General features: G+C 44.4%; 1 protein-coding gene across 1 annotated transcript in view; it reads right to left on the reverse strand.

Annotated features, from left to right (window-relative positions):
* Positions 1-22,804, reverse strand: part of LOC126427975 (C3 and PZP-like alpha-2-macroglobulin domain-containing protein 8) — an 829,074-nt gene that overhangs the window by 103,892 nt on the left and 702,378 nt on the right. Inside the window, exons 17-18 of the mRNA XM_050089861.1 lie at positions 6,189-6,402; positions 3,012-3,194 (exon numbers count right to left, since the gene is read on the reverse strand). Of these exons, the coding sequence (XP_049945818.1) occupies positions 3,012-3,194; positions 6,189-6,402 (397 nt within the window). The remainder of the gene's footprint in view (positions 1-3,011; positions 3,195-6,188; positions 6,403-22,804) is intronic.

Genomic DNA, 22,804 nt, shown 5'->3' on the forward strand with positions numbered 1-22,804 from the left:
AGCGGGTATGTACAGATATACCCGTGGTTACACTCAGAATGGGGGGTAGTGTGAAATCTTTGGATACAGCAGGTATGCTGGAGCTTGCTCTCTGGCTGAGGGTCAGTGTGGATGGTTCTGTGTGCAGGAAGCATGCCTGAGGTTTCACATTGGATGACAGACCATGTGGAGGATCTGAAAAGAGTAGGTATTCCCAAACTTACACTCTGCATGGAGGCTACTGTACAGGCTATGCATACAGCAGGTTCACTTGAGGTTAAACTCTGGACAACAGGCAGTTGGGCTTCAGAGCAGTCACAAGAAATACAAGCTGTTATTGCGAATTACCTTCAGTTTATGTTGTCTTGGAGACAGCCTATGATAGAGTTTGGTGGACTAAAGTATTAGGCATCTTCAACAAGATCTGAATTATTTGCAAAGGAAGGAGACTAATAAGATTCTGATATTGAGAAGCGAAAATATAATGACTACTGGCTTTAATAACGTGTTGGCCCACCTTCAAAACAAGATTTTCAGTGGCATGGAAACGAAAAATCCTTGCAAGCCCTCCAGTAGTATTTGGCACCTGATGTCTATGGCCAGATCACACAGTACACATAAATTACGAACCGCTGGTCTGTCGGTGAGGACCTGGCTCTCGATAGCGTCCCACATGTCCTCCACCCCTGTGGAATTTGGGAGCCAAGATATCAGTGTGAGTTCCTGCTAATGTTCCTCAAATGCTGAAGCACGATCCTGGCCTTGTAACAGGGACAGTTATTCTGCTAGAAGATATCGTTGCTGTCGGGAAAAACATCAAGCATGGATGGATGTAGGTGGCCCACATTAATGTTAATATAGTCCACAGCTGTCACGATACCTCGGTTTATTATCACATGTCCCACGGAAGCCCAGGTGAATGTCTCCCACATCATGTTACTGTCCTCACCAGGCATGTGTACGTGATGTGGTGCATGTTTTGAGCAGCCATTTGCCTGGATGATGACATATCTGGACACTTTTGATTTCCTGCCTCAGAGTCCCCAATCTGGACCCTTATGCCAAAATAAAAAAAAAAAAGGTTTTACACTAGAGTTGAGGAAGCACCACTACAATGAACTGCATGGTGCCGTTAGTGGCATGTACACTACTGAACCAATGCATCCCAAGAACTGCTCATAGTGAGATTGAATGCTGCCTGCATTAAGGACAGTATAGAAGCGGAGCAGAGACGAATGGGAATTCACTCTTTGCGGAGTGCATACAGGAAGCATCCATCATTTTTACATAGGCTACATTGTTATGGCAAACGGTGAAGTTTTCCAGCTTTTCGAGTCCTAACGTCATGAGCAACTATGGAAGGTGGTAGAAGGACGGTGCAACCAGGAGTGGGCAACATGGTGTTGGATGTTCAAGCGCCACCACAAAACGTGGACATCGGAGCCTCGTACACTCTGCAAAGCAGGATAGGTGGTGATGCGCGGCCGATCTGACAATGCAGCACAGTGCTGGTGCAGGCACGAGTTTTAAGCACACACCATTCAGTGCACACTGTTGAACATTGTGCTTCATAGCAGACATCCCTGTATGTTCCTGTCTTGACACAGAAACAGCGTCAGTTACACGTGCAGCTGACACAGGATTATTGAGGCATAGTATGTTACATACACCACAGATGATTACAACCAATTCGCCAATTTCGCCAAAAAGATGTGGCATGAGTCAGTTTACAGGATATGCATATGTGATTAGTTTTAACAATTACATACGAGTATATTTTTAAGTCCTACTCATACAGTTACAGTTCAAATTTAGGTTTCTTACCAATTTTTAAATAAAAAGTCATGTATGTGACAGTGTGGAGGATCTGTGTGCAGCAAGTATACCTGAAGTTCCACAGTGGATGAAACAATATGCGGAGAATCTGCATAAAGCAGATATTCCTAAACCTACACTCTGGATGGGGGATACTGTAGAGGCTTTACATGCAGCAGCTGTGCCCGAGGCTACACTGTGGATGAGGGACATTATAGAGGCTGGACATACATCAGGTTCACCTGAGGTTACACTCTGGACAACGGTGTAAACATGTAAACACATTGCCTGTTCACACAAATTACATTTGTCGTGTACCAGATAGATGGCCATAGGCCAGTAGCAGTTGTATTAGGCAATGGGGTCCAACGGTCTTGCAACTACGTTAGCAACACTGGTTCTCTCCCAATCAGCAAAGTTTGTACTTGGATGGGTGACTGTCTTAACACTCCAGGTGCCATTAGCTCAGGGATATACAGGTCACTCAGATGGTGTCCAAGTGTAAGACTTGCATCAGACCTTTGGCCATATGACATTAAAATTATTATTTTTATTATACTATGGGAGACATTTATCTGAGCTTTCATGGGAGTTGTGGTAGTAATGGAGGGCACGACGTCAGCTGTGATCTATGTAAAGATTACTGTGCAATACCTGAATTCCTTCATGACTGATGTCTTCCCTGATGGTGATGGCATCTTCCAAGAGGATAACTGGGCATCTCACAAGGGCAGACTACAGCTAAATTGGGTTCAGAAGCATGACAGTGAACTGACATTGATGTTTTGTCCACGAAATTCACCTTCTCTGTACCTGGTGGAACACATCTCTGATGACGACATGCGCCACCTCTCTTTGCACAAACCACTGGCCTGAAACTAACAGAACTTTTTGTGTGACCATTGCATAGACATCTTGTGTGACATGGCTCTATAAACATGCCAATGAGTAGTCGAATCCATGACACTCTAAATTGCTGCTGTATTGGGTTCAAAAGATGGGCCTACAGGCTCATCAATGTAGTTCACCTGCGGACTTTTCCAGTGTCGGTGGTGCACTGGGCTGGATGCAGCCATGATATACATGTTTCCAACGAATGGGTTCCTAGTTCAAGATACCTAATTTGTAGTCTCCCATCACATGGGTGACTGTGACACTAGAGGTTACAGCTACTTCTATTAGTCACTGTGCAGTGTGGTTGGTAACAAATACATCACCTGCTGGCTTCGCCAATGTCGGTGGCATGCTGAGCTGGGTGGAGCCACGAAGCAGCAGACGATGGGAGTGCAAGTCCACCAGCTACGGACAGGGAGCCCTGCTCTGAACCAGGGACCACTGGCTGGGGCACGTCCAGGTGCAGCACCTGCGAGAAGCCCGCTTCTTCGTTGTAGTTCCACAGCCTGAAACACAACACCACCATACACATTCACTGTGTCAAACAACTCCGTGAAGACACCGCATTACATTAACCACAACAATTGAGAGCCAGTCACCAAGCACACACTGCCACATACGTGTGTTATACATTATATACCTTGTGGATATTTGTTTGGGTCATTATTACATACAATGTGCAACATAGACGGCCTGTCTGGCTGATCGAATCGTGAAATATCCAGGACTGACTGCATACAGATGTGATAGTGGTCTAACGTTGTACTTGATGTTGGAGCCTGAAGCTACGCATATATGTCATCAGTGTTCCAGGAACGCCTTTGTATACTAGGCACATTCTACCTCTCTGCATCTGTACCTGCCATACATGAATAAGTAATGGACTCCTTGCGACAATTCGTGTTACCCAGTGCCACTGCTCGGACACTAGCAGCAGTCAGAACAGGGAATCATCATCTCATGCGTAGACTGCCACTCATACCACAACAGAATGGGTGAATTTGGAGTCGTGTCGTGACCAGGAAGCAGGGATTGATGACGAATGATGTCACATTGTATACAGCAGGACGAAAATTTTTGGCTAGTATGGTGACAGCCTGGGGAGAGGTCCTATTCTTTCAAATGTTTTAGACAGGCATAGCAATATTACTCCTGGTTTCATGCTATACTTCAGGTCATGGACGATAGAGATTGGGACACAACAGTATGTCACGACTATTCAGTGTCCTCATGGGATAGCCAATCCCCCTCCATAGCGCAGTGGTAGTGTTACTGCCTATCACACAAGGGGGCCTAGGTTCGATTACCAGCAGGGGATTGGGTGTTGTGTGTCCTTCATCATCATTTTCATCGTCATTGACATGAAAGACGCTGAAGTGCCGCCAACTAAAAAGACTTACAATATGGCGGCTGAACCCCGAAGAGGATATCCCGGCCAATCAATGCCATACAATCGTTTCATGGGCTAGCTGTACATGTGACAGCATTATGGTGCTGCACTTCAACAGGACAATGGTCGTCCGCCCATGGTACATGTATCTATCAACCATATACATGATGTTGAAGTACTCCCATACCCAGAAAGATGACCAGAAATAACCAGGTCAGATGCAAACTCCATCCGATTTCCACCATTTAGGATATTAAGGACCAGTTAGAGCAGTTGTGGCTAGCTTACCTCGGGAGAGAATGCAATGGCTTTATGACACCCTCCCAACCAAATCACTGTGTACATCCTGTCCAGAACGGGGTGCAATGTTACACTGCTAGTAAGTGGGCTCATATTGCCAAGATATTTGGAAAATTTGAATGGCATTGTAATCATGGAAATAACACCATATACACTCTCAATCTATGAAGTTTCATTTTGATGCCTCCTCCTGTTCTGGATTCTAAAATTTTTTGTCAAGCATTGTACATTCATGCAGAGTGTAATATGACACAGTGTGAGGCAGTATAGGGAATCTAAGAGTTTGAGATGTTGTGTTATAGAAGAATGCTGGCAGCTAGGTGGAATAGCAATCCAGAGAATCAGCAAAGAGAGGAAGATGTGGAATAAATTGAAAAGAAGAAGGGTCATGATGATATGTTGCCTTAAGAGATCAGGGAATAACCTGGATGGTATGAGAGGGAGTCCTAGAAGGCAAAAACTGTAGGGGAAGACAGGGGCTGCATTATATCCAATAACTGACTGAGACCATCGGCTGGAAGTGCTATTCTAAGATGAAGAGTCTGGCATAGGAGAGGAAATAATGGAGAGGAGAGGTGCATCAAACAAATCAGGAGACTCGATGGCGCAAAGAAAATGAGACCAGTGAAAGTGTGAGTTGAACTCCTATTGCCGCATTGGTTACTAGTGGAATCAGGGTCACTGATACTTTGAGAGTGTTAAATTCTCACCACTAATGATGCCCAGCACAGAGCTAGAGCTGGTTGAAGTGGCCGAGCGGTTCTAGGCGCTGCGGTCTGGAACCGCGAGACCGCTACGGTCGCAGGTTGGAACCCTGCCTCGGCCTAGGATGTGTGTGATGTCCTTAGATTAGTTAGGTTTAACTAGTTCTAAGTCCTAGGGGACTGATGACCTCAGAAGCTGAGTCCCATAGTGCTCAGAGTCATTTCAACCAGCCACAGAGCTAGTGTGTATGAAGTCTTCACGACATATGGCTAATAGAGGCCTTGGTGGTGGTGGTGGTGGTCTTAATTTTTGTAGATTAGTGAGTGTGTTATTGAAGTCAGTGCCAGTGTTTATTTTAGTGACACTAGTATTCCTGTTGTGGGAGGTGGTGACAGTATTGGTTGTGAATCTACTGATGTGAACTATTTCTGCTTGGAGTTATACCATTGCTGGTTTGTTGGTGGTAATTCTGGTTATTGTAGATTTTGTTGACTATGTTTGGATTGAAGTTGTTTTGTTGTGCTATATACCTGAGGATTACTAGCTCTTTTTATATTGCGGATTGTCGTAATGGTAGGTTTTTCAGTTTGTTTATCATCGTATGAAAGTATGCGTGTTTGTGGGTTCGAGGATGACAAGAATTTCCTTTAATTAAGTTATCTGATGATGTATGCCTTCCGTAGATTTCAAATTGATGTGCATTATTAATGTTTTTATTGTAAGGTCCAGGAAGTTGATCGTTTTACTGTTCTCTGGTTCCATTGAGAATTTCATGTTTACACAGTCCAATTTTTTTACACAGTCCAATCTAGCCACTGTCACATATGATGATGATGATGATGATGATGATGATGATGATGATGATAATGAAAAGATGACGACAGCACATACACCCAGTCCTGAGGCAGAGAAAATCCTCAACTTGGCCGGGAATGGAACCTGGGACCCCATGATCCAGGGGCAAAAACGCTAGCCACTAGACTATGAGCTGCGGATGTGATTTATCGTGGTGATAGTGGTTAATGTTGAGGGTGTTGGTGTTGGTATGTGGTCCTTGTAGGTGTGGGACACCCATGTGTTGACTGGTGTGGTGCTTTGCACTGACCTGAACTCTGCTGGAGTTCCCCATGGTGCGGAGAGTCCGATGTGCGAGATGGCCAGGCTGTCCGTGGGCGAGCGCCAGCTGAGCAGCGGGCCCTGGTGGAGGTGCGAACCCCGGCCCAGAGAGAGCAGGCCGCGCTCCCAGCTCAGCCACAGCGTCCGGAACTCCCCAGTCACCAGGCCGGGTGTCTGCGCACTCGCCAACCGCACGCCGTAAGCTGTAAAGAAACACCGGCCAATGTCAGCTCTGCAGGGCGCTCACCTCCTGTTCTGCATCGATCAGTATCTCCTAATCTAGCTGAACTACACTCCTGGAAATTGAAATAAGAACACCGGGAATTCATTGTCCCAGGAAGGGGAAACTTTATTGACGCATTCCTGGGGTCAGATACATCACATGATCACACTGACAGAACCACAGGCACATAGACACAGGCAACAGAGCATGCACAATGTCGGCACTAGTACAGTGTATATCCACCTTTCGCAGCAATGCAGGCTGCTATTCTCCCATGGAGACGATCGTAGAGATGCTGGATGTAGAACGGCTTGCCATGCCATTTCCACCTGGCGCCTCAGTTGGACCAGCGTTCGTGCTGGACGTGCAGACCGCGTGAGACGACGCTTCATCCAGTCCCAAACATGCTCAATGGGGGACAGATCCGGAGATCTTGCTGGCCAGGGTAGTTGACTTACACCTTCTAGAGCACGTTGGGTGGCACGGGATACATGCGGACGTGCATTGTCCTGTTGGAACAGCAACTTCCCTTGCCGGTCTAGGAATGGTAGAACGATGGGTTCGATGACGGTTTGGATGTACCGTGCACTATTCAGTGTCCCCTCGACGATCACCAGTGGTGTACGGCCAGTGTAGGATATCGCTCCCCACACCATGATGCCGGGTGTTGGCCCTGTGTGCCTCGGTCGTATGCAGTCCTGATTGTGGCGCTCACCTGCACGGCGCCAAACACGCATACGACCATCATTGGCACCAAGGCAGAAGCGACTCTCATCGCTGAAGACGACACGTCTCCATTCGTCCCTCCATTCACGCCTGTCGCGACACCACTGGAGGCGGGCTGCACGATGTTGGGGCGTGAGCGGAAGACAGTCTAACGGTGTGCGGGACCGTAGCCCAGCTTCATGGAGACGGTTGCGAATGCTCCTCACCGATATCCCAGGAGCAACAGTGTCCCTAATTTGCTGGGAAGTGGCGGTGCGGTCCCCTACGGCACTGCGTAGGATCCTACGGTCTTGGCGTGCATCCGTGCGTCGCTGCGGTCCGGTCCCTGGTCGACGGGCACGTGCACCTTCCGCCGACCACTGGCGACAACATCGATGTACTGTGGAGACCTCACACCCCACGTGTTGAGCAATTCGGCGGTACGTCCACCCAGCCTCCCGCATGCCCACTATACGCCCTCACTCAAAGTCCGTCAACTGCACATACGGTTCACGTCCATACTGTCGCGGCATGCTACCAGTGTTAAAGACTGCGATGGAGCTCCGTATGCCACGGCAAACTGGCTGACACTGACGGCGGCGGTGCACAAATGCTGCGCAGCTAGCGCCATTCGACGGCCAACACCGCGGTTCCTGGTGTGTCCGCTGTGCCGTGCGTGTGATCATTGCTTGTACAGCCCTCTCGCAGTGTCCGGAGCAAGTATGGTGGGTCTGACACACCGGTGTCAATGTGTTCTTTTTTCCATTTCCAGGAGTGTACATTCTGTTTATCCCTGATTTACTTTTGCCGAAGTTCAGCTGCTCGTCCAAGTCCTTTACATTCTCTGGTAGAAGTACAATGTGACATCCACAACAGCCTAAGTGTACTCCACACAGAAAAGCCATAGTAACAAAACTTCATCTACTGCAACTGTTAGAAATAATGTTACAAAAAGAAAAAACTTCTGAAAACATTTTGAATGAATAGAGTTTAGCAGCCAGACCATTTTAAGTCATTTAAAAAGTTTATTTCTCCCTAAAGAATCAAATATTTAAAAGTTAAATCATTTGGTAACATAATGCACATTTGACATATTCACAAGTACGAGGGCTATCCACAAAGTACATTACGTTTTCGAATTAAAAATAAATAAAGTATTGGAAATTTTTTTATTATATACAGATGAAAGCCACACTTAAATACTACATTTCTACATAGTTGCCATTTAAATTAAGGCACTTATCGTAGCGATGGACGAGCTTGGAAATTCCTTCGTCGTAAAATTCGGCCGCCTGCGCCTTCAACGACGCGGTTACCTCTTCTTGAAGCTGTGCGTCGTCATCAAAACGCTGCATAGCCAACCACTTCTTCATTGCTGGGAATAAGTGGAAGTCGCTCGGTGCCAGGTAGGGACTGTACGGCGGATGAGGAAACAACTGCCACTTAAAAGATTCGAGAACTTCAAAAGTGGCATTTGCCGTGTGGGCCCGGGCGTTGTCGTGAATCAGCAAGACCTTTGAGCCCAACTTTCCCCTGCGCTTGTTTTGTATTGCTCTTCTGAGGTTGTGCAGAGTTTGGCAATACCTTTGAAAGTTTATTGTAGCGCCTCTTTCCAGGAAATCCACAAAAATCACACCTTTTCTGTCACAAAAGACAGTCGCCACCACCTTCCTTGCCGACATTGTCTGCATGCATTTCTTGGGTTTTTGGGGGGAATTTGTGTGCCCCCACTGCATTGACTGCCATTTTGTCTCGCAGTTCACATGCTTAACCCATGTTTCGTCACCAGTAGCGATGCGATCGAGTAATGAGTCGCCATCTTTCTCGTAAGCGTCCAAAAACGCTGCAGCCATTCGCAGATTTTTGTGTATCTCTGTCAAGATTTTTGGTATCCATCTTGCACAAAACTTGTGGTAACCAAGCTTTTCGGTAATGATTTCGTGCAACAAACGTCGTGAAATTTGTGGAAAATTCATAGAGAGTTCCGTTATTGTCAAATTACGGTTTTCACGGACCGCGGCATCGACTTTTTCGACAAGTTCGGCAGTCACTATGCTGGGTCTTCCACTTCGCTCTTCGTCGTGAACGTTAGTTCGGCCATTTTTAAATTTTATAACCCATTGATGCACTCCACCTTCAGTGATTATATTGTCCCCATACACTTCACAAAGCTGCCGATAGATTTCTATCGGTGTACAGTTTTTTGCAGTCAGAAACCTTATTACAGCACGCACTTCACACTTCGCGGCATTTTCAATTAACGCTGACATTTCAAACTGTCACAGTAACTCAACGGAGTACAGCACAAACCTCTCACTGGCACGGCAGGATGCCGACTGAGCGGCGGAATGCCATGACACCAAGATGGCCGCGCTAGCCCCGCCCCTAACGGACACAAACGAAAACGTAATGTACTTTGTGGATAGCTCTCGTATTTGTTTTATAAATAATATCCTGTGTAACTAATAACTAATAGCTTTACATATTCCTTGAAATAATAAGACCTGCGTGTTTGTACAAATGCAACACCTTTGCATTTGAAATTCTTGACTTGTTTTGACTATTGTTTACAAAATGTGCTGTAGAAAGAATAGTGTATACATGTACATAAACATACTGTGCTTCAGTACTGTGTGTACGCCACTGGAGGCAGTAAGAAATTTTTCGACCTGTATTAGTTTCGTAAACTTATATTCACAATGTGCCCACTTTCTTGTATACCATTTCAAGGGCAAGAATTAACCTAAATCTGAAAAAAATCGACGTAGACTGTCAAACCACCTGAAGGTGAGCCCCAGGGCTTGAAATACATCGTGAACTGAAGTAAACTCACGAGAAGTAAACTCACAATTGTGACTCAATTGTTATCAACGACCTTACCGTATAGCGCCATAAAACTGTATACCATGAACCCCATTGGTTGTGCAACTGATTCATACGAAAGCGTGTCACGTGCTATACGATAAACTCGTTGATTTGAAAAAAGCGTATGGGGCCTGAAGATGGCAAAATGAATTGCCGAAACTGGTTGCGTTCGAAACAAAAGAAAATAACCTGAAGTATACAGCTGTTGGTAAATTGTACTGAATTGAAAAGTATGTACCAGCCAATGTCCACTGTCCATAATGGACCGACAGAGAAATGTCATTAATTCCTCTGTGTCTTGATCTGTAAGTCAAATTTATGCAGTGGGGACGAAATGACATTGGACAGGAAAATATTTACAAGACTGATGCCTAGCTGGCCCTAGTTGATGAGCGATAGAACTGACCATCACAGAAAATTGCTGGAAACCGTGATTTAGATCAAGCAGTTGGTTGCTGAGTGAGGTCGAATCAGGGGTTTTGGATCCTCAGTTTTTCATCTATTCCGATGAGACATGTTTCAGCCGGTCAGGGTATCTGAAGTCACAGAACATGCATCATTATGGAACAAAAAAATCGTCATCAGTACTTTAAATAACTGTTGCACAGTCTCAAGATTGGTGTTTGGTGCACACTGTCTCGTCTCCACATTGTAACATGGTCCTTTCAACAAACTATTAATGCTGACTGGTATGTGGAGAAACTGTGTCAGCCATATGTAAATCAGGTCACAGAAGATGAATGTATGGATACTTTCAGCAAGACAGAGCAACAGCACTCGCTGCCTTGATAACCTTGTAATGAGTTTAAGAGATTTTTGGTGAGGGGAGGACAATCGGCAGAGGCAGAGCAGTCTCTTAGACAACTTGATCAATGGATCTCTTTCCCTGCGATTTTCACCTGTTGGCAAAATTGAATGGTCAGGTGTACTCAACTAATCCTCACACTGTGGAAGAAGTGCCAATGATCCTGCAGCAATGATAACACCGGGTCTCCGTGAGATTACCGAACTGAAGCACTGTTGGGCTGGGCTAGTACTTGGATGGGTGAGCATCCGGTCCGCCGAGAGCTGCTGGCATGCAGGGTGCACTCAGCCCTTATGAGGCAAACTGAGTAGCTACTTGTTTGTAAACTGGCATATAAATGGGAGAGCAGTGTGCTGACCAAATGCCCCTCCATATCAGCATCCAGTGACGCCTGTGGGCTGAGGATGACACGGCGGCCGGTCGGTACCGTTAGAGCTTCATGGTCTGTTCAGGCAGAGTTTAGTTTAGTTTTTACTGGAAAAACTAAGGCAGAACACTGGAAACTTTCTTGTTGACTTCTATGAGTCAGTCTCACTGCCAAGTGCCAATGCACTCGAGGGCTATCGTTCCATATGACATTACATTCCGTGTTGGTAGGCTGAACACCATACTCAGACCACATTCTCATGTTCGACATTGGAGACAAAGTATGTTCCCTATTAACAGTAAGTTGCACAAATAATGCAGGTTTACTATTACATGCATTACACAGACTCTGCAGACCTATATTACCAAGTCACTAACCTAGGGCATTGAACCGAGATCCAGCTACATGTTGCCTATCTGACGGCTTACATGACAAAAAAATTTGGTTTTCAGTGTCTCATACAAAAGGTGACCGAACATAAAAATTTAAAGTACTGACATAACCTAGTCATTAAGAGGTATAATCTTACGTGAAAGATTCAACACAGAAAGACAACTACTAAAGTTAGAGATGGTGTGTGTATGTCTTGAGGCAAATCCAGATTACAGACATTCAGTATTTCAGATTAAGAGCACTTTGCACACAGTTTCAAAACCATTGCAGAAATTTTCTCATTGAGACTCTCGTACAACATAACGAAACTAGAAAATCGTTGATGGTGACAGTATCTGTACTGATGTCTGAAAGTCATTGTATTGTAATAAATCCAGTTACTGCATCAACACAGAAACTGAGGCCATTGGTGATATAATCACGGCTGTCAGGATTAAAATGACGATACAGAATAATAATAGCAAAGTCTTCATGTGCATAGTTTCATGAGTGTGCCAGAATTTGGATTGTGACTGCATAGCATACGGAGTTTTGGACCGATACAGGGAGTGCGTTCACACAGTCACAGTTGTTAAGGTAGCAAATGGCAAATTTGGGTTCGAGTCCTACTCCAGCTCAGATTTTCATTTGCCACAGGTTGCTGATGGTAGTATGTATTCACAGCTAGTGAATCTATTTCCTGAAAGGAGAAAAGTTTGTTATTCACTACGTGTTCGTTGTCTATGCGTGAGAACTCCAGCATTGGGCATAACGTTTTAATTCATTATTTCCTTACGACTAACTGCATTCGCAATGCAGTTCTCTGATTCCATTGAGAATTTCATGTTTACACAGTCCATTTTTTTTACACAGTCCAATCTAGCCTCTGTCACATTTACTACTGGCCATTAAAATTGCAACACCACGAAGATGACGTGCTACAGACGTGAAATTTAACCAACAGCAAGAAGATGCTGTGATATACAAATGATTAGCTTTTCAGAGCATTCACACAAAGTTGGCACCGGTGGCGACACCTACAGCGTGCTGACATGAGGAAAGTTTCCAACAGATTTATCACACACAAACAGCAGTTGACCGGCGTTGCCTGGTGAAACGTTGTTGTGATGCCTCGTGTAAGGAGAAGAAATGCGTACCATCACGTTTCCGACTGTGATAAAAGCCGGATTGTAGCCTATCGCGATTGCGGTTTATCGTATCGCGACATTGCTGCTCGCGTTGGTCGGGATCCAATGACTGTTAGCAGAATATGGAATCGGTGGGTTCAGCAGGGTAATACGGAACGCCGTGCTGGATCCCAACGGCCTCGTATCACTAGCAGTCGAGATGACAGGCAACTTATCCACACGGCTGTAACGTTTCGTGCAGCCACGTCTCAACCCCTGAGTCAGCAGATGGGGACGTTTGCAAGACAACAACCATCTGCACGAACAGTTCGAAGACGTTTGCAGCAGCACGGACTATCAGCTCGGAGACCGTAGCTGCGGTTACCCTTGACGCTGCACCACAGATAGGAGCGCCTGCGATGGTGTACTCCACATCTGGGTGCACGAATGGCAAAACGTCATTTTTTCGGATGAATACAGGTTATGTTTACAGCATCATGATGGTCGCATCCGTGTTTGGCGACATCGCGTTGAACGCACATTGGAAGCGTGTATTCGTCATCGCCATACCGGCGTGTCACTCGGCGTAATGGTATGTGGTGCCATTGGTTACACGTCTCGGTCACCTCTTGTTCTCATTGACGGCACTTTGAACAGTGGACGTTACATTTCAGATGTGTTACGACCCGTTGCTCTACCCATCATTCGATCCCTGTGAAACCCTACATTTCAGCAGGATAATGCACGACCGCATGTTGCAGGTCCTGTATGGGCCTTTCTAGATACAGCAAATGTTCGACTGCTGCCCTGGCCAGCACATTCTCCAGCTCTCTCACCAACTGAAAACGTCTGGTCAACGGTGGCCGAGGAACTGGCTCATCACAATACGCCAGTCACTAGTCTTGATGAACTGTGGTATCGTGTTGAAGCTACATTTGCAACTGTACATGTACACATCATCCAAGACCTGTTTGACTCAATGCCCAGGCGTATCAAGGCCGTTATTAGGGCCAGAGGTGGTTGTTCTGGGTACTGATTTCTCAGGATCTATGCACCCAAATTGCGTGGAAATGTAATCACATGTCATTTCTAGTATAATATATTTGTCCAATGAATACCCGTTTGTCATCTGCTTTTCTTCTTGGTGTAGCAATTTTAATGGCCAGTAGTGTATATCCTAGTACTACATGTAGTTTAGAATGTCGCCTACAAGGCCTGCAATAAACACAGGTCTGACTCCATGTCTGTGTGACGTCATCAATGTGGTGTTAACAGCTGGCTGACACAAACGCATGCTTTGTCACAGATTTTGGGAAAGATGTTTCACCAAACTACTTCATTGGAGCTATTACACGATCGTTAAATTTTTGGTCATAGTTGTTCAGGAACGGATGCCAAACAGTGAAAAACAGCATATATCAGCAGCGAGCGCTTTTCTGTGAAAGACAGAAATGGAAACGACTGTGGGCGAAACCGCAGACAATGAGTGGAGAAGCTCGAAGTGTTCAGATATATAGTTGATATCTTGTGCCTGATAGATGAACCAAGCAATAAAATCGACCAGTTAGACACAGATATAAATTCTGTTCAAGATAAGATACATTTTACAATAGAGAAAGAACAAAATAGACTTAAATTTCTTGGACATAAAGATTAAAAACAACCAACACATATTTGCCATATACCAAAGACCGACAACAACAGACACAGTTATACATGAGACATCGGACCACCCCAATTGTCAAAAGCAGGCACCACTTAGATACATGCTCCATGAACTAAACACACTGCCACTAGATACAGACAATTACAAAAAATAAATGGATGCTATAATACAAATAGCCATAAACAACGGATACAGAGAGAACTTAGTAACAAAGCTGAACAAGAAAATGAAGAAACAGAAAGGAACAAACACCCAACTGTCGCCAACACAAGGACAAAATCACACATAAACAAATACACAAAATACAAGAATAGAAACAACACAAAGTGTGAAAGAAACAGAAAGTAAAAGATGGTACACAATGACATACAACCACAAATACACCCACAGAATATCCAAGATTTTCAAAAAACAAGGCATAAAAATAGCACACCAAACCAAAAACTCAATTCAAAAATACTCCCCTAAAATAATAGGAAAAACTGATCTGTATCAGAAATCAGGAATATACCAACTGAAATGCAATACATGTGATGGAAAATACATAGATCAAACCAGGAGATGAAGAATAGAAAGGACATTTCACATCAGATACAAAGAACATGTAAGAGCCTGGAAGTATAGGACAAATCATTCAACTTTTGCAGAACACTTACACCAAATTCAACAAAAAATTACAACCAGAGTCACAGACATGGATAAACAACAACAAAAAACACCCCCTCACCTTACAAGAAAAGTACCACATCTAAATATAACAGAAAACAAACAACTCATAAATGATCAGATCAACTTGGCAGACCACTCTTTAAACTGATTCACCACTTAATATAACATTAAAAATACAAATACAGTATAACCACAGGCTCCATTTACCGCTACCATTTCCTCCCAGATCTGTCCCATAACCACTGTCCAGGCCATACCTTCTCTCCTCCTCCTCCCCCCCCCCCCCCCCCCACTAGCAGAAAAAGAAATTCTCTCGCTTCTCTCCCAACATACAAGACAATTTCACTAACTCTCTCATATATACACACAAACAAAATCATTTCATAGGTTGGCAACACTCACAATATGAACGAAAACAAAGGAATAGGCACAAACACTGTGGCCGTGATGAATGAAAAACAGTTAAGAAACTCAATTGCAAATAATGCAGAGCAGGAAATAACGCAAAATGCCAAACACTGCCAAGTGCAGATGTGAAATGAAGCCAGTCGACACCAACCATTGCTATCAAGAAGGGAAGGAGCAGATTGTGTAAATAAACACCTTAAGTAGCTTGCAGGACAACTTCATAAAGAACACGCTGTTTTTAACCTAACACAACCAAAAAATGTACAAACGTGTGTATCCAATTTACAAAAAGGTTCAAATGGTTCTGAGCAAAAAAAAAAATGGTTCAACTTGCTCTGAGCACTATGGGACTTAAAATCTATGGTCATCAGTCCCCTAGAACTTAGAACTACTTAAACCTAACTGACCTAAGGACAGCACACACATCCATGCCCAAGGCAGTATTCGAACTTGCGACCGTAGCGGTAGCACGGTTCCAGACTAAAGCGCCTAGAACCGCTCGACCACATCGGCCGGCTATCCAATTTACAGAATACCACAGAAGATGCTTTGTAAATAAAAGCAAAACGCGTCTGGTGTAATTCTTTTGAATTAGATTGCAGTAAGCTCAAGACAGATAGCCTATAATAACAGATGTTAACAGCTGCTGCGAAAGATACCCACAGAAACAAACGTAGAAGAATTTCGTATTTTCCATACTTTGCAACGATCACTGTGGTGGTAGCCACACACCAAATATAATTTGTCATTTTATAAGATGCACTAAAGAAAGCGAAGTGACATGTAAACAATGACCTCACTCTAACTATTATCAAAGACCTTTGTTAAAAGTTTCGTGCTGCTACACTAACAAAGAATTGATCTATAGAGCACTTGCCCGCGAAAGGCAAAGGTCCCGAGTTCGAGTCTCGGTCGGGCACACAGTTTTAATCTGCCAGGAAGATTCATATCAGCGCACACTCCGCTGCAGAGTGAAAATCTCATTCTGGAAACATCCCCCAGGCTGTGGCTAAGCCATGTCTCCGCAATATCCTTTCTTTCAGGAGTGCTAGTTCTGCAAGGTTCGCAGGAGAGCTTCTGTAAAGTTTGGAAGGTAGGAGACGAGGTACTGGCAGAAGTAAAGCTGTGAGCACCGGGCGTGAGTCGTGCTTCGGTAGCTCAGATGGTAGAGCACTTGCCCGCGAAAGGCAAAGGTCCCGAGTTCGAGTCTCGGTCGGGCACACAGTTTTAATCTGCCAGGAAGTTTCAATTGATCTATAGTTTTTGATACAAGCTTATGTATCTGGGATTTTTTGATAAATATTCATCGCTGACTGCGAACATTAGATTGCTGACGTCAGAAAGCGATTGTAAAGGAAAAAGACGGGTAAACTGACGGAGTATCAGAATTCCTGCTGAACAGAAGATATTGTATGTTGTTTGTCCTACACAGCAAAGTTAAAAACAAAATTCTCTCAAAAATACGACACCCAACGAAAAATGACGTCCAATGCCTGCATAAAGATGTTTAACTTAAATACGGACCACGATGAGACGTCACAGCAGCCATCGCCTTTGCGGTACTTGTTAAAGTTGACCTCTGGCATCGCAAATTGCGGTTGATTCCTGTAGAGCAGTTTTGCCCTACTGTATGTGATTACCGGCCAGAGTGTTCCAGAACCCAGACAGGACACAGCACAGTAGTGGGGGTGGGGGGAAGGGGAATAGGGAGGGGGAAGACACGCCCCTGAGGCCGTACAGTGGGGGCCATCTCATCACTCATCGCCGCTAACCGCTGTCCGCCCTCTGCGCCACTGGTGGATGATCGCTCACCTAGGAGGGCGATTTCAGGGGGGAGGGGGGCGCAGCTGATTTATCACGCGCTGCACCGACCATCCTTCGTGATGAATGGCCTACCACCGATGCGCAGTTTTTCCACTTCGTGTTGTCACGAGTTCTGACACATGTTCCAAGGTCTCATCTGTACCCTCCCGACCGGCCAGGATGGCCGAGCAGTTCTAGGCGCTATAGTCTGGAGGCGCGCGACCGCTACGGTCGCAGGTTCGAATACTGCCTCGGGCATCGATGTATGTAATGTCCTTAGGTCAGTTAGGTTTAAGTAGTTCTAAGTTCTAGGGGACTGATGACATCAGACGTTAAGTCCCATAGTGCTCAGAGCCATTTGAACGGAATGGACAGCGTCTTGAAAGGAGGATATAAGATGAACATCAACAAAAGCAAAACGAGGATAATGGAATGTAGTCGAATTAAGTGGGGTGATGTGGAGGGAATTAGATTAGTAAATCAGACACTTAAAGTAGTAAAGGAGTTTTGCTATTTGGGGAGCAAAATAACTCATTTATGTCGAAGTAGAGAGGATGTAAAATGTAGACTGGCAAAGGCAAGGAAAGCATTTCTGAAGAAGAGAAATTTGTTAACATCGAGTATAGATTTAAGTGTCAGGAAGTCGTTTCTGAAAGTATTTGTGTGGAGTGTAGCCATGTATGGAAGCGAAACATGGACGATAAATACTTTGGACAAGAAGAGAACAGAAGCTTTAGATATGTGATGCTACAGAAGAATGCTGAAGATTAAATGGGTAGATCACATAACTAATGAGGAGGTATTGAATAAATAGAACTGGGGAGGAGTTTGTGGCACAACTTGACTAGAAGAAGGGATCGGTTGGTAGTACATGTTTTGAGGCATCAAGGGATCACCAATTTAGTATTGGAGGGCAGCATGGAGGGTAAAAATCGTAGAGGGAGACCAAGAGATGAATACACCAAGCAGATTCAGAAGGATGTAGGTTGCAGTAGGTACTGGGAGATGAAGAAGCTTGCACAGGATAGAGTAGCAGGGAGAGCTGCATCAAACCAGTCTCAGGACTGAAGACCACAACAACAACAACATCTAATATATATGAATGAACAATAGTAAAACCTGTAACTCGTAGCGTTCAACCTTTTACTATCGCCCATACGTCTCAACAAACCGTTTCGAGAAACAAGTCGATGATCTGAACATTTTTCATGTGGAGCCTGGGTTAAGCACGTCTGTTGAACAATGCCCATGAACGTCCAAAGATCCCAGGCGTTTTACAGATGCGTTGAGAAAGCGTTTCGAGAGACACCCTGATAATGGGAGCATTATTTCTCCCAACAGGAGTTGACTAGCGCACAGGAAAAAAAAGCTAAATGCTACGAAAATTGCACTCATAAGAAAGCGTTGTTCCTGTAAGATAATAGATCCCTGAATCCACACCTAATTTCAGAATTTCTGTATCGGTCTCAGTTTCCATATGATACTGGTTTCTGTGAACATTCACCTCATCATGTGTACCACGAAAAAGCATAGTTGCATCAGTAGGACTAAAAATAAATAATGTGTTCATTAATATTAACTCTAATCATGAATACATCCCCTGTAAACTGACTCGTTCCAGATCGTTTAGATAAAAGAATCGTTCAGATGATCTATGGAATATGTAAGGAATTAACATTATAAGGGGATACCCAAGAGAAACCTGAATTATTTTTTAAAAACTATGTACGAGGCGTGTTTTTTAAGAAAGTACCGTTTCGAAATTTAAAAAAGACATGCTCAGATATTTCAATAATTTTATTTTTACATAAAAGCTTGTACCTTAATCTACTTTTCTACATAATTTCCGTTGATATTGAGGCACTTGTCATAACGTTGTACCAGTTTTTGAATATCCTCCTCATAGACGCCTGCCGCCTGACTTGTTAACCACTGCATCACCACTGTTTTGACTTCGTCATCGTCTTGAAGACACTGACCGCCCAGGTGTTTCTTCAAGTGAAGGAACAGATGGTTGCGCAAGATCGGGGCTGTACGGGGGATGATCTAGAGTTGCCCATCGAAAAGATGTGATGAGATCTTTGGTCTGATTAGCCACATACGGACGGGCATTGTCTTGCAGCAAAACGACGCCCTTGCTCAAATCGCTACGTCTTTTGTCATGAATTGAACGGCGCAGATTGTCAATGTCTTACAGTAAGCCGCTGCATTGATTGTCTCATTACGAGGCAGAAATTCCACAAGCAATACTCCTTTTCTGTCCCAAAAAACTGTACACATGATTTTCTGGGCAGAAACTGATTGCTTGAACTTCACTTTTCTGGGTGAATCTGAATGCCGCCATCCCATAGACTGTTGCTTTGATTCTGGTGTGACGTAGGCCACCCATGTTTCATCTTGAAGGAACACCTGGGCGGTCAGCGTCTTCAAGACAATGACGAAGTCCACACAATGGGGATGCAGTGTTTAACAAGTCAGGCGGCAGACTTCTATGAGGAGGGTATTCAAAAACTGGTACAACGTTATGAAAAGTGCCTCAATATTGAAGGAAATTGTTTAGAAAAGTAGATTAAGGTACATGATTTCATGTAAAAATAAAATTATTGAGATATCTTAGCACGTATTTTTTTAATTTCAAAACGGTTGTTGTTGAGGTCTTCAGTCCTGAGACTGGTTTGATGCAGCTCTCCATGCTACTCTATCCTGTGCAAGCTTCTTCATCTCCCAGTACCTACCGCAGCCTACATCCTTCTGAATCTGCTTAGTGTACTCATCTCTTGGTCTCCCTCTACGATATTTACCCTCCACGCTGTCCTCCAATAGTAAATTGGTGATCCCTTGATGCCTCAGAACACGTGCTACCAACCGATCCCTTCTTCTAGTCAAGTTGTGACACAAACTCCTCTTCTCCCCAATTCTATTCAATACCTCCTCATTAGTTATGTGATCTACCCATCTAATCTTTAGCATTATTCTGTAGCACCACATTTCGAAAGCTTCTATTCTCTTCTTGTCTAAGCTATTTATCGTCCACGTTTCACTTCCATACACGGCTACACTCCATACAAATACGTTCAGAAACGACTTCCTGACACTTAAATCTATACTCGATGTTAACAAAGTTTTCTTCTTCAGAAACGCTTTCCTTACCATTGTCAGTCTACATTTTATATCCTCTCTACTTCGACCATCATTAGTTGTTTTGCTCGCCAAATAGCAAAACTTCTTTACTACTTTAAGTGTCTCATTTCCTAATCTAATCCCCACAGCATCACCCGTCTTAATTCGACTACATTCCATTATCGTCGTTTTGCTTTTGTTGATGTTCATATTATACCCTCCCTTCAAGACACTGTGCATTCCGTTCAACTGCTCTTTCAAGTCCTTTGCTGTCTCTGACAGAATTACAGTGTCATCGGCGTACCTCAAAGTTTTTATTTCTTCTCCATGGATTTTAATACCTACTCCGAATTTTTTTTTTTGTTTCCTTTATTGCTTGCTCAATATACAGATTGAATAATATCGTGGAGAGGCTACAACCCTGTCTCACTCCCTTCCCAACCACTGCTTCCCTTTCATACCCCTGGACTCTTATAACTACCATCTGCTTTCTGTACAAATTGTAAATAGCCTTTCGTTCTCTGTGTTTTACCCCTGCCACTTTCAGAATTTGAAAGAGAGTACTTCAATCAACATTGTCAAAAGCTTTCTCTAAGTCTACAAATGCTAGAAACGTAGGTTTACCTTTCCTTAATCTTTCTTCAAAAGGGTACTTACTTAAAAAACACACCTCGATTTTCAAACTGTTTGCAAAACAACCTTATCCTCTACAAAATACTCTCGATTACAATTACTTCATTTGTTCCACAGGTGCTTGCACTGTTAGAAACATTTCTTGTAGTTGTCTTTAGAAATGGCTGACAGCTCCTCTTTCGTTTTTTCCTTGACTTCTTCAATGGTGTGTTTTCATGCCCGCTTTTATGCGGGGAAAAAAGAAAAAGTCGCAAGGAGCCAAGTCAGGCGAGTAAGGTGCGTGGGCGATCGGAACCGTGCCATTTTTAGCCAAAGATTGTCTAACAGAGATGGCTGTGTGTGCAGGTGCATTGTCGTGGTGGAAGAAGCTGCCTCCTGTCTTCCGCTAAAATTCGCCGAACCGAGCTCTAAGACAACCCACTAATCTCTGCCGGTTGATCAGTTGTCTTTCGACGGTCTGTGCTCACAAGCTCTCAAATTTGTTCAATATTTTCGTCGATTCGGGCAGTTGATGGACGTCCGGAACGAGGTTTGTCATCAGTTGACAGGTCGCCATTTTTAAATCGAAGAAACTCGTTCACTTGAGTTTTTCCCATAGCGTCATCTTGGTAAGCTGTTTCCAACACTAAAACAGTTTCTGCAGCATTTTTGCTGAGTAGAAAACAACATTTCACAGCTGCACCTTGTTCACTTAAACTTGCCGCCATAAAAAAACGAACCAAGAGCAAAACAGTGCTAGGAAAAACAATCGCTGCAGATGAACAGAACAAGCCAGGTCGACAACACGGGCGGCACTGAACTGGCAATGAGTTGCGCTACACACGACTAGCGGCAGAAATGCGTACTACACAAGCTCCGCCCACGGCGACGTTATACCAACTTTTTATACCCCTCGTATATGTGCAAAAAACCTTCCAAAACCCCCGCACTGGAACCAGTTTACCCTGACAGCTGTCTGCCAAAATACAGTATTGTTCGAAGAAAACATTCACAAAGATAAAAATCTTGCCAGGTGTAGGGTTTTCGGAGGCGCTGAAGCGTGAGAAACGCCGTTTTCCTCAGAGATCGTACTAGGATAGAACACTCGGGTTACATTCCTGATACAAGCGTTTCTACTGGTTCATAGTGCTGTATCTTATAGAGTGTGTGCTTTCTCATGTGTTCCTACGTGCAAGCCTTTCAATAGGTCTGCCTTGGAATAGTGTCATGGAGTGGGAGATGTCTCCTGGCTTCCTTCCAACGTCACAACGCTACTGATTAGTAATAACGAAATCCATGAGAGAAGGACTTCGTTTTATCTTACTGCAAAATTCTTACAGGATGGAACACACAATATCTGTTACTACTAGCAGGCGAGGGCAACGGCCTTGCCGCAGTGGCTACATCGGTTCCCGTGAGATCGCCGAAGTTAAGCGCTGTCGAGCGTGGTCGGCACTTGGATGGGTGACCATCCAGGCCGCCATGCGCTGTTGCCATTTTTCGGGGTGCACTCAGCCTCGTGATGCCAATTGAGGAGCTACTCGGCCGAATAGTAGCGGCTTCGATCAAGAATACCATCATTATGACCGCGAGAGCAGTGTGCTGACCCAACGCCTTTCCCATCTGCATCCTCGATGAGGATGACACGGCGGTCGAATGGTCCCGGTAGGCCACTCGTGGCCTGAAGACGGAGTGAGTACTAGCAGGCGAGATTCTTGCTGTGGCAGAAACAAACAAGTATGAAAGTGCTGAGTTAGTATTCAGTAGGGATGCAACGTCACTTAAAGCCATTCAGGAACCAGTTATACAGTTTTTAAATTTTGTAGCCAGCCAGTTACTTTCATTATGCACTTTAATATTATC

Source organism: Schistocerca serialis, chromosome 12, assembly GCF_023864345.2.
Source record: "Schistocerca serialis cubense isolate TAMUIC-IGC-003099 chromosome 12, iqSchSeri2.2, whole genome shotgun sequence".
Lineage (NCBI taxonomy): Eukaryota > Metazoa > Arthropoda > Insecta > Orthoptera > Acrididae > Schistocerca > Schistocerca serialis.